The 13,309-nt window shown below is 37.3% G+C and overlaps 1 protein-coding gene across 1 annotated transcript in view; it reads right to left on the bottom strand.

The window, feature by feature from the left end:
• LOC138157377 (contactin-associated protein-like 2) overlaps positions 1-13,309 on the bottom strand; it is a 2,155,842-nt gene that overhangs the window by 894,486 nt on the left and 1,248,047 nt on the right. Inside the window, exon 12 of the mRNA XM_069082919.1 lies at positions 3,400-3,600. Coding sequence (XP_068939020.1) covers positions 3,400-3,600 — 201 coding nt within the window. The remainder of the gene's footprint in view (positions 1-3,399; positions 3,601-13,309) is intronic.

Here is a 13,309-nt window from a genome sequence, read left to right as displayed (position 1 = left end):
TCAGGACTCAGATGTTAAATCCTAATAGTGGACTTTATTAAAAGAGCTCTTTGAGACTCAACTTCTCTGTTAAATTAGCTCCTGAATTCTTTGTTATAGGTTACACTTATAAGGATGTTGTTTGAGTTCTGAGACCAATAGGCTCTTCCCCAAGACTTTAGTTATTAGGCTGCTATGCAAATGCCCTCTATGATCCAAGTTTTGGCTTAGGCCTTGAAGCCAGATCTGAAGAGCATCCTTTGTAATGTGACTGCATGTGAAAGGAGTTAACTGACTCTTCCTAAGACTCTCTGACACTAGAGAACAAATCCTTATCAAATTATCTATTCTGTGCTACTTCCAGGATACAACAGACTAAGGTAATGATAAGAAAACTTGAGTCCCCTTCCTTTGTCTCATTGCTCTATAAAAACTTTGTCCTAAGAATCAATAAATGGAGTTCTTGGTTCTTCCTTGAATTACCCACATGACCTGGTTATTTCTTATTCACCTCTCTGAATCATGCTTAGTGCTGGACCCTGAGTAGCCCACAGCAACACAACAAGCTGTATTCTCTGTCTCTGTCTCTCTGTCTCTCTGTTTCTCTCTCTGTCTCTCTGTTTCTCTCTCTCTCTCTCTCTCTCTCTCTGTCTCTCTCTCTCTCTCTCTCTCTCTCTCTCTCTCTCTCTCTCTGTTTCTCTCTCTCTGTTTGTCTGTCTCTGTCTCTGTCTCTGTCTCTGTCTCTCTCCAAACTGGAGTATATGTCCCAGTGCCAGTCTTATTATCAGGAAATAGAAAGTGTTCGTTGGATCTAAATATCAAGATAAAATTCTCCATTTTATATGGATACAATTCAAAAGCGATAACATACTATTTTTCTTTGACTCTCCCACACAAATAGATGTCTATGAATGTCTGCTAGATGGTTGACTTTGCTCACATTCACACCTAGTATATAGTACACAGTATTTTCTTTGTGAGTCCTCCTAAGTTTGACTACCTTTTATGCTAATTCAGAGAACTAAACAGCTCATTGAGACTATGATATCATAGGATCACAGATTTAGAGACAGAAAAGACCTTGGAACTCACAGAGTTGAATATCTTCATTTTACACACAACAAAGCAGGCTTCAAGAGTTTTAGCGACTTACCCAGGGTCACATAGTTAGTAAATGTTTGTGTTGGAATTTGAATCCATATATTCCTGTACCCAAGTCTAGTCCTCTACTCGCTACTTAATTCTTCCCCACATTGATGACTCATTTTAAACCAGTGTAGGGTATGGTAAGTGGCTGTTTCCTCATTCTGACACTGCTATGCTCGTACTTTTGCATATAGCAGCCATTGTCAAATGTTTGCTGAATTAAAATTCTCTCTTTGGTTGAGTGCAATTTTTATCCCAATATAAAAACTCAAATGTGGTGAGTGAAAGATGAAATGACTGAGGAAACGAAGATTTGAGATACTAAGCAGATCAATTTATTAAGCAATGCATGCTAACCGCCTAACAAATTGGGACCAAGTGCCCTTAGCTTTGGCACTAGACCTGAAATACAGGGGGAGACAGACTTATGTGTTAAAATCAATGAATCAAAGAACAGTTAAAACTAAAGGAATTAACCAGGATACAAAATTAGATAATCTGATTTCTAATTGGAGGAAAGATTAAGGAGAGCAAACAGGTCTAGTTCCCTGAAATCAGGGAAATTCCCTGACATCCCACTCCCCCCCAAGTGTCTGTACTCAATCAAAGGAACATGGAAATAAGAACTGATTGAACAATATGATGCCCATTTTCAGGTCAGACAAATGGGTTGCTTAAGATTCGTAATTGTAAGAAAACTCTTTGCACCTATATTTGCTTCCGAGTTGGTTTCTAGTCAGCATAACCGAGGTCCTTAGTTAAGAGTCTCTAAGCAACAAGTAGAGATGGTCCAGTTTCCCAACCATGAAGTGCTAGGTTTAAATAATGCAATACCCTCCCCCCTTCCCACATACAATTCCTACAATTGAATGAAGTTTTCTCACAGGACAGAAATTGAACTAGACCCATTATTAAATCGGAAGGGAACAGAGTTAGCTCCAGGAATGAGTCACAAGATGGAGTCAGTGTGGTTCACTCAATTCCCACAATTAAACACTTGCTATTCTAATTCCCTCACAAGCAATTTACGTACAAAGGTCATCTGGATCCCCCTCTCTCATGAAAACAGCCATCATCAAAAAAAATAGCAAATACACACACACACTCATAGTAATTTTTTCTCTATCTAACCATATGCCCAAATACATCAAATCTATTTTATCGTATCATTTTAACCACAGCGTTTTTTGGTGTCTCCCAGAAGAAAGATATTAATTTTTCCCGAACAAGGACACCTCAGACATTTAACCAATATATACAAAATACATCAGTATGATGGCCAAAATTATTATTAGTGTAGATGACTGGGGCTTTGTGCCAGCTTATCAACATCTGAGGGAGAAGCAGAATACACTTTTCTGGCTTGTCAATTCCATGTTTCATAATTTTCCAGTGTCTCTGAAACTATGCCATAATCATCCCTACTCCTTTGTCTGGCCACAGTTCACCATACCAAGAGTCTTATTTCCATCATGCCACCTAGGGCTTGCCTGCCCCTCACCACCATGCCTCATGCTAGTTACCTCATTCCACTACTCATTTCCTCAAGCAAGTTGGAGTCTTTAATCATAGGTGCAAGCTCGTTCCTCTGTTATAAAGGTGCCATTACATTTCTAAATACAATTGGATGTAATCAAAGTACACTGTTCTCTTCACTTATAAATACATCAAACTCCTGCTGGACCTGTGGACTCATTCATAGGGGATTTGTCAGGCAAAGTGAGGTGAGGTCTTCTTATATCTTAGATGATCTCTTCCCCTAAGTGAATTTGCCCTGGGTACAAGAATTCCTAGTTACAGCTCTGGTGATGGGATAAGTTAGAGCATACATACCAATACATCAGAGGGGGTATGTATAATGGCAAATTTCCAGAGGCAAAGAACACTAGTAGACTCAGAATTTAAAGTATTTTTTCTTTTACTTTAAAGGAAACAAAACTTACAGGTTCAACTAACTTACCTCTACGTTTATAATAAACCCAACATATCTCTTGCCAAAGGCCCTTCTCCTAACAAAAAAGCTTCAGGAAAGAATACAAACAAAAAAAAAATACATCTATGAATAATGCAAGCCCATCAAATCAAGAATCATGTATTCTTTGTCTAATTCCCTAGAAAAACAGGAGATTTTATTTTATTCATATACTGCTACCTGCACATCTAAGCCCATCCTCTGGAAGGATGAACCAGGTACCTGCACCTGTTGAATTGTTTAGGTAATTCCAGACACCAGCTGAGAGAGTAATTAAAAATGACATTCCATTCTCAGCCTACCTGGGGTGTTCAACAACCTTGACATCCTGCAAGAATAGGAGACGAACTGCTCACAATACTCAGCACTGCTGGTGATGGCCGTGATTTGATCCATGGAGGCACTGTAATTGAGCTGTACCACTGAGTATTTTTCTGGACTGTAGCCGACCACGGGAGTCTGCTTCTGCAAGTCATGATTTACAGTTGACCACACTTTATCTTCTGTGGGGGCAGAGAATGACAAAGACAATGGGTTATTAGAATTCATATAATTCCTCAAAAGTCAGGAAAAAAGATTAGCTGGTTGGAACAGCTGTGTTAGCTGAGGTTAAGCTAGCAAGAATCAGACATAACTAAACCTGCCTACTTTTCAAGAGGATCTCTATAAATTGGGAGTGGAAATGACTATCGAAATATGTGTATCCAGTAAACAATGGGTAGTTTCAAGTAATTGAGGCAGAAAGGGGTTTGGCATCCACATTATCTGGACAATCTCCCCAATTATTTATTTATTTTCATTCAATAAATTCACTAAACAAATTAAATTTATTAAACAAATATTTATTGGTGTATACTATAGGCAAGATATTATGTTAAACAATAGGGAGGGTGGAATATAAAGACATATACAACAGGGTCTCAGCCCTTAAGGAATGTTCATTTTGGCAGATAGGTAAAAAACACTGGCTTTGGATGTAGGGGACCTGGGCCTGAGTCTCAGCTTTGCTGTTTACTATCTGTCTGACCTCCAGGAAGTCCTTTAGCCATTCTTTGGACCTCAGTTATGTCAGGAGAAACAAGATCAGTGGATTCTCTATCATTCTTTCTATCCTTTACCATACTTCTTAGCTCCAAATCTATAGTGTGATTTTTTATGAATAGTTAAGATTGAGGACAGTGAATGGTACTATAGTCAGTGTGATATGAATTTAGAAGAAGAGGGAGTAGGTTGTACTAAAGTACTCAAACAATATTTGAGAGAGGAGGTGGGGTTAATATCTAAAAGATATCATACCTAAAAGATATCAAAGAATATCATACCAAAAAAAATCATACCTAAAAGATATCAAAGAATTCTGCAGGAAGACATGTAGGGGGAGGGAAGGCATGCTAGGAGCAAGAGAATGGCATGAGTTTCTTGTGTGGGGAAACAAGAAAGTGGTACACAAAAGCCTCTCAATGTCAGCTCACACTTCTCTTCAAAGCAACCTAAAAGAAAGAAAAAATCCCCCAGATATGAAAACTTTTGTGAAGGAAATATACTATAATACAAAATTACCTTAATCAAATATAATGAGTAAAAATTATATGTATATATGCATGTGTGTATATGTGACTAGGATGATCCCCTTAATTCTTCTTAAGAGAATGAAACTGGAAAGACTGAATTAGTCAGGAGAAAGAAGATTAATGTCAGAGAAGGAGGAAGAATAAATGTCAGATCTTAAAACACCAGGTCATTCAGGGAGAAGGGAACAATAATAGAGACTTGTGCTCAAAAGACCAAACTGGAATAATTTGTGACCCAGTGGAGGCTCCAGTTCGAAGAAACAGATTTTGCTTCCAGAGATTAATTTTAAGAATGTCTTCCTTGGAGGAAGAATCCCTGCCTCTTTATCAGATGATTTCTCATTATTATTTCCCAAATGTCCTTCTTAATAATGTTATTCTCCAGTGTGATATTATGCAAAGAACACTAATTAGATACCAGACAACCTGGGTTGGATTCCACTAATCATCTGTATGACCTTGTCTAAGTCATTTAACTTCTGTAGTTTCACATCCCAAATCCAGCATCCTAGTTTCCCTATTTCCCTCACCTTTGGGCCAATTTGTCTAAACAAAAACAGCAATAAGGCATGTTTCTGTTTATGTAAAATTCTGAATCTCCAAGGAAATGCGTATTAGGAAAAGAGATCCTTATACAGGTTAAAGCATTTGAGTACTCTGGGGGATAATCAACTTGATATTGTCAGTTTCTACCAAAATATTTTTTTCTTTTGAAGAAGATCTATAGACTGTAACCATTCATTATATTATGCTTTGACAAATGCTGTGGATATAACTTTACTGGTTTTATATGCATTTTCTTTTGCTTTAAGTCTTGTGGCAGTTTGTTAAAGGAATAAACCCAAAAATTAGCAAAAAAAAAAAAACCTTTATTTTTAGTTTACACGATTCATTTCCACAAGATTTTGAATTACAAATTTTCTCCCCATCTTTCCCCTACCCACCACCCCAGAACAGCGATCCCACTGAATACTCCCTACCCCAATCTGCTCTTTCCTATATCCTCCCCCATTCCCCTTCCAGCTTTCCAGTAGGGCAAGATGGATCTCCATACCCCAGTGCCTGTATATCTTATTTCCCAGTGCATGTACAATAATAATATTTTTTTAAACATTTGATTTTAAGCTTTGAATTCTAGATTCTTTTCCTTCTTCCCTCATCACCCACCCTTACAGGGAAGATAAGCAATTCAATATAAGTTGTATATGTGTAATTACAAAAAAAACCCATTTCCATAGTGGATATATTGTGAAAGACTGACTGTATTTCCCTCCATCCTATCTCGCCCCCCACTTGTTCTATTTTCTACTTTGACCCTGACCTTTTCAAAAGTGTGAGCTGTTAACTACCCTCCCCCGCAATCTGCCCTCCCTTCTATCATGCCCCCTCTTATCTCCTTCCCCCCTACTTTCCTGTAGGGTAAGATACCCAATTTAGTGTGTATATTATTACCTCCTTAAGCCAAATTCAACAAGAGTAACATTGACCCACTCCCTTTGGCCTTCCTGTTTTTCCCCTCCATTGTAACAGTTTTCCTTTGCCTCTTTTATATGAAATAATTTACCCTATTCTGTTTCTCCCTATCTCCTCTCATTATATTCCTCTCTCACCTCTTTATATTTTCTTTAAAATATCATCCCTTCCTATTCAATTGATCCTGTGCCCTCTGTCTATGTATATCTGTACATGCATATACACATACTCACATATGTATTCATATGCATATATACCTTTACATATAGACATATATATGTATATATACATATATATATACACATATGTATATTCCCTTCAACTATCCTCATAATGAGAAAAGTTTCATAAGTTACAATTATCATTTTTCCAAGTAGAAATGTAAATAGTTCAACTTGGATAAGTTCCTTATGATTTCTTTTCCCTGTTTACCTTCTCATGTTACTCTTGCTTCTTGTATTTCAATGTCAAATTTTCTATTCAACTCTGGTCTTTTCATCAAGAATGCTTGAAAGCCCTCTATTTCATTGAATTACCATATTTTCCCCTGAAACATTCTACTCAATTTTTCTGGGGAGGTGATTCTTGGTTATAATCCCACCCCTTTGACCTCCAGAATATCATACTCCAAGCCCTGTGATCCCTTAATGTAGAAGCTGCTAGATCTTGTTTTATCCTGATTGTGTTTCCACACTATTCCAATTGTTTCTTCTTGGATGTTTGTAATATTTTTCCTTGATCTAGGAACTCTGGAACGTGGCTGTAACATTACTAGAACTTTTCTTTTTGGGATCTTTTTCAAGAAGTGATGGGTGAATTCTTTCAATTTCTATTTTACCCTCTGGTTCTAAAATATCAGGGAAATTTTCCTTGAGAATTTCTTGAAGGATGATTTCTAGGTTCTTTTTTTCATCATGGCTTTCTGGTAGTCTAATAATTTTTCAATAATCTCTCCTGGATCTATTTTCCAGGTCAGTGGTATGAGATATTTCACATTGCCTTCTCTTTTTTGCACTTGTTTGGATCTGTTTTATAGTATTTTGATTTCTCATAAAGTCATTAGCTTCCATTTGCTCCAGTCTAATTCTGAAGGAATTATTCTCTTCAGTGAGCTTTTGAAATTCCTTTTCCATCTAGCAAATTTGGCTTTTTAAGGCATTCTTCTCCTCATTGGCTTTTGGGGCCTCTTTTGCCATTTCAGTTAGTTTATTTTTTAAAGTGTTATTTTCTTCAGTCAGGTTGTTGACTCACTTTTCATGATTTTCTTGCATCATTATCATTTCTCTACCCAATTTTTCCTCCACTTCTCTTTCTTGGTTTTCAAAACCCTTCTTGAACTCCTCTATGGCCTATAACAAGTTCATATTTTTCTTGGAAGCCTTTGGTGTAGGAGTTTTGACTTCATTGTCTTCCTCCCATTTCATGATTTGATCCTATTTGTCCCCCAGAAAAGAATCTAAGATTTGATTACTGTGTTTGCTTTGTTTGCTCATGTTGCCACTTAATTACGTGGCTTTTGAGCTTTTTGCCATAGTAGAACTCTGCTTCCAGAAAGGAGAGCTTTGTCCCAAATCACTGGAGTTTTTCAGCTGCCAGAGCTATTAGTTGGGTGCCCTCTCTGAAGCCTCCACAAGCTCTGGCACCTGGTTACACACCCCAGGACCTCCACCTCAGACAGTGATACAGATCCAAGCAGGTTAAAGCAAGAACAATTACTGCTCTGAATGGCCACTTGGTCCCCCTACAATCTGCAGTCCATGAGCTCTGGAGCAGCCATGCAGTGGCAGCTACCTGTGCCTCCACTGCTTCTCACCTTCTCATCTGGGGGCAGAGGCTGGACCACATTCCCAGACCCCCCGTTCCTGCAAAGTCCACACTGACCTTTTACTTTGCATTTGGCATTTATGGTTTGATAATTCTGGAAACTGCCACAGCTGCTGGTGATCCACTCTCCCAGAGTCCAGCCACTGCTATTTGGGGACACCCTAAGGCTAAAACCATGGGGTCACACAGGGCTGGGCTCTGGTCCCAGTGTGCTGGGATGGATCCTTCCTGCCAGCCTGCTGGGCTGCCTTCAGTGGGAGATTTGTTTTTCTCTGTCACTTTGTGGGTTCTGTAGCTCTAAAATTTGTTTAGAGTCACATTTTATAGATATTTTAGGTGGTTATGGGGGGACCTCATGGAGTTTTCCTGCTTCTGCACTGCCATCTTGGCTCTGCCCCACCTTTCACTATTTTTTTCTCTTAATTTTCTTTATGTTGAAAATTTGCATTGGGTCTTAATTTTTTAGTCATACTGTAAGTGCTTATGAATCAGAATCTTCCATTAAATTTCTAATTTAATGCTTCATTATAGAAAGAAGGTGACTTTGGGTTTGAAGACTGGACCAGAAGAAAGTAAGACTGGGTAGATATAGGACACCAGTGACATGCTGTGTGCCTGTCATCCAAGCATGAGCCTATATACATGACTTCTCACCAGGTTACTATGAGTTGGTGGATTTTAAAGAAAATTTTTACCTACAACTCATGAAGACTGTCTATTAAGGCATAGAAGGGTTAGAGTCAGAACTGATGGAATAAATACACTTATGGATGAAAAAATGGATGGTTTGAAATGTCAAAGCATCAAAGTATGAGCTGGGAAATCTCCATTACTTTTTTTCTTTAATTCATCAAATAAATCATCAGCATCACATTGAATATAGCAAGGGCTAAATCTACTATTCAATATGCATTTGGGAGAAAAGAATTGCTTTGGATAAAAGAGAGGAATTTAATATTGCCCTTGATTGTTTGTGCTTTCCCCTATTGGGGTCTACGTTCTGTTATCCAATGATGATCCAGGGCACTTTATGATATCAGCTAAGTAAAGATGATAAAATTTTCTTATCCTATTGCTGTACATATGTATGCCTCAAAGTATGACACATTTTGGAATGTGTAGCTTGACCCTAAAATTATGAATGTTATTCTCTGTGGTCCAGCAATGTGCCAGGTCACTTTTAATAATTTAATAGAATCTTTATTTGTTTCCTGTTGAATACTGTTAAGATTTCTAGGGTCTAATATTCAAAATTTTTGACCACTGGATCAGATTTTACCTTTCCAGACTCTTATCATGCTAACTTCCAGGTAAGGAAACTACATCTACCAATGAAGGTTGGCACTTTATTTTGACTTTAAGGTCTTTGAGATTTGCCAAGAGCACTGAGAGACTGAATGATGTGCCCAGAGTCACACAGTTAGCACGTGTCAGAAGTTCCAAAGCCAGACTTCAATCCATTATGCTTCACTGCATTCCCTCTCCTCTCTTTCCATATATGATATGTTACATATTACATAATATGTGATGTGAACATACACACATGTGTGTATATTTGATAATTTCTTATCTATGTACACACATGCTCATATAGAGCAGAAATATAATATTTTTCAGCCTATTTCTTGAACTAGCCTCAAAAATTCTTCAATCTACTACAAGATGGGCCCTGCATCTGAACTGTGATTTACAATATAGAAAACAAATCCAGAACAATGTATAGAACTTAATGAAATTGGATGGGTTGGAAACAAAAAGATCTTTGTTTTATACTGTTTAAGAAAAGCAATTATCCAGTAAAATGCAAAGGAAGCAAGCTTTTGCAAGACCAATGCCAAGAAGCTGTTAAACAATTTGGCTGCTAAAGCTCATGTAACTCAGACAGACAATGTGTTTCTAAGGCACATAAATTTATCTTATAGTTCACAGATGGGATTTTGCATAATCCCTGACCTGGGCTGGTTCAATGGACTATCTAAAACAAAACTAAAGAAATGGAGTAAATTAAGGCTAGGTTTCCAGCCCTTGTTAAACAAGGCATACTTAAAGATTGACTTCATTTGTTTCTCCATTGAACAAGGGACTACTACTTCATGTTCAAAGCACACATAATAGGCACTGTGAGAATGTAACATATGTCATATTAAGGGCTGCTACTAGGGTCGCTTATAAAATCCTTCTTCTGTCAACACTGGGGAGTCCATTAAACAGAGAGACCCCAGTGGGTTGTGGGAGAGATTTACCATTAGGGTCTGATAGGAACTTCTTTTGCCTCAAAGTGATAGTCCTACTTTTGATTGAGAAGACAAAGAGGAAGAGGCAATTGGAAACAGAAATCAGTGTAAGGCTGAAGATCAATTAGGAACTTACAAGTATTTGGAACGAAGGGTCTCGGTGAGGGAAACAACTATGGAAGTGGAAAGCAATGAGCTGTGAGTTGTCCACAGGGCTATTGGTACAAGGTTATGTACCTCTTTACCTCTTTGCTACTTCTCCAGTCAATGATTAAATGTGTAACGGGCATGGATTGGTGCCATTATCCCTATATTACAGGTGAATAAACTGAAGCTAAAAGAATTTAAGTGACTTGCCCAAGGTCACACAGATATTAAAAACCTGAGAAAGAATTTGAACTCAAATCTTTCTCACTCTCATTCCAACACTCCATCTATGAGGTAGATGTAAAAGATACACATCTATGCATACATGTAAATATATATGTATGTATATATATATAATATTCACTATCCATGAGAGTATTCCTTCAAATTTATTAGCTGTAATTTTAATAGTTTTGCTCACCATTATCATCAGCAGCAACATCATAATCATTACTTTTTTTATTTGCTTAAAGATTTATGATAATTCTTATCTGAACTTTTGTAAAGCAAGTCCTGAATTTTATCGTAATTCCTTGGTTTCACTGCCACCAGGTGCTATTATTTACCAGTAGCTTAGGTAGCTAAAAATAAACAGCTTGAGCCTGACCACTTCATGATTAGGGTGAAACAAATATACAGATTTCCTAAATTAAAGACACAGTACTCTTGTTTGTAAGCAAAACATAAGGTGTTTGTAAACTTGTCATCATATGTGGTAGAAAGTAATAAGTAAATAACAAGAAGCAAAATGAACTGCCAGACATCTGAAATACTAATTAATACATAAAATAAGAATGAAATATTTACCAGAGAAAAATACTTGAAGATGATAGAAAATCATTCCATATTAACTTTGTTGTCCTCGAAGCAACCTGGGACATTGGCAACACTGCTGCGGACACCTCCAAACACTGACTATTGCTATATACTTTCCATTTTCTCTCTCTACTTTCTTAATTCCATATCACTGTTTAAGCACCTTTTAAGCCATACTCTTTTGAAATCATCCCTCCAGGATTTTTTATTAAGCTACATTATCCTATTTATATTAACCTTTATTAAATTGTTCCCTACTGGCAAAGTCAGAAACAGGGACCCAATATTTACTGGTCCTTAGTTCATTATAATGCCATACATACATATGTATGTGTGTGTATACACACACATACATATATATCTATATATGAAAATCCCTCATCTCCATAAAAAGTCATAACCAGTATACAAAAGGATGAACTGCCCTCTTGCAGAAGTGACAAGAACTCAAATATCTGAAGCAATGACTAGGAAGAGAAAACATGGGATAAGAGAAAGGGCTCTGGCTTTTGAGTAAAAGAACCCAGATTCAAATATGACCTCTAAAAGTTGTGACTATTACTACTACTACTACTACTACTACTACTACTACTACTAGCTTATATTTATATAGTACTTACAGTGCGCCACACACTGTGCTAAGTGCTTTATAGTTGTTATTTTATTTGATCCTCACAATACCCCTGGAAAGTAGATGCTATTATTTCTATTTTACAGATGAGAAAACTGAGACAAACAAGTTAAGTGACTTGACAAGGGTCACACAGCTAATGTAAGAGTCTGAGGTCACATCATAACAAAGATTTTCCTGACTCCAGTCCCAATGCTTTATTCGTTATGCCTAGTTGCCCTACTACATGTATGACTTCGGTCAAATTACTTAGTTTTCTGGACCTCAGTTTCCTCAAGTGTAAAACTATGGTGGGTAGTGGTGAAAGGTTTGAATGAGATGTTCTTTGAGGTCTCTTCCAGTTCTGGGTCTATGATCCCAAGGAAAGAGGGAAAGCTTTATCTAAGTAAGTATGCCAAGTCCTCAGGTAGCCTTTCTGAAGGTCCTGTGGACTGACTCTGCTGGTGACAGATTCAGTTGTAGCCAGCCTCCTCAGCAATTGATACCCACTTGTTTCCACTCCTATTTGTGTCTAAGAATGAGAGAAATCCCTTGCCTCAGTTTTCTCTTCTCTCTCTCTCCCTGACTCTATGGGTTTCATTTTAGCCCTGGACTCTCCCCTAATATGAGTTAAAAATGCCATTATAACATCTTCTCTAGTTCCTTGAACAAAGTCTCCAAGTCCTAAGAGAACAAATATAGTCCCTTATTAGCATCAACTATATTAATACCACCATTTATGTACTATTTCTGGTGGTATCTTGCATCTCCTCTAAATTCAACTTGAGTTACCCTTGGTTTCCTGGCCATATAAAGAAACCAGCCACTGTGTTACTTAATTCTGTCTTCTTATCTTCTGACAGAATTCTGACAGTAATCGAAGTGTCATTTATGCTCTAACATTGAGGTTTGCCTTTAGGTGAATTAAAGTTCCATTAACTTACATAGGCCAACTGTATTTCCTTCCTGTTAGAAATAGCTTCCAGCCCACAATTTTCTATCCTCTGAGTGACATTGCATATTTTTGCTTTCATAGATGCTTCCTTCTGTCTTAGTAGTTTTGGTCAAAATACTTTTTCTATGCTACATTATATGGTAACATAATAAACTAATAACTCCCTTGAAAGATGATATATATTTTTTCATTATATATTTAATAAGATACAATTATGTGTATTTAAAATTTTAAATTTAAGCAAACATAACCACAATAAAAAAATTATGATTTCCTCCTAGTCCTACCTCAAGGAGAGTACTGTAATCACCCAAAATCAGAGTGTTAATGAAAATAATTCATTAATAATCCTGAGATAGGGGCAGCTAGGTGGCACAGTGAGTAAAAGTGCCAGCTCCAGAGTCGGGAGGACTTAGGATCAGTTCCGGCCTCAGATACTTAACACCCACACACACAAAAAAAACTGGCTATGTAACCTTGGGCAAGTTACTTAACCCCAATTGCTTTAAAAACAATAATCCTGATATAAAGTTGTCTTAGCATCATCATTCACACACATAGTTATTTATTCAGGAAACTAAC

Source organism: Petaurus breviceps, unplaced genomic scaffold (assembly GCF_028583685.1).
Source record: "Petaurus breviceps papuanus isolate PSGF00001 unplaced genomic scaffold, PetGlider_PUasm1.0 112, whole genome shotgun sequence".
Classification (NCBI taxonomy): domain Eukaryota; kingdom Metazoa; phylum Chordata; class Mammalia; order Diprotodontia; family Petauridae; genus Petaurus; species Petaurus breviceps.
Note: the sequence above shows the minus strand (reverse complement) of the source record. Positions and strands in the feature narration are given on the sequence as shown.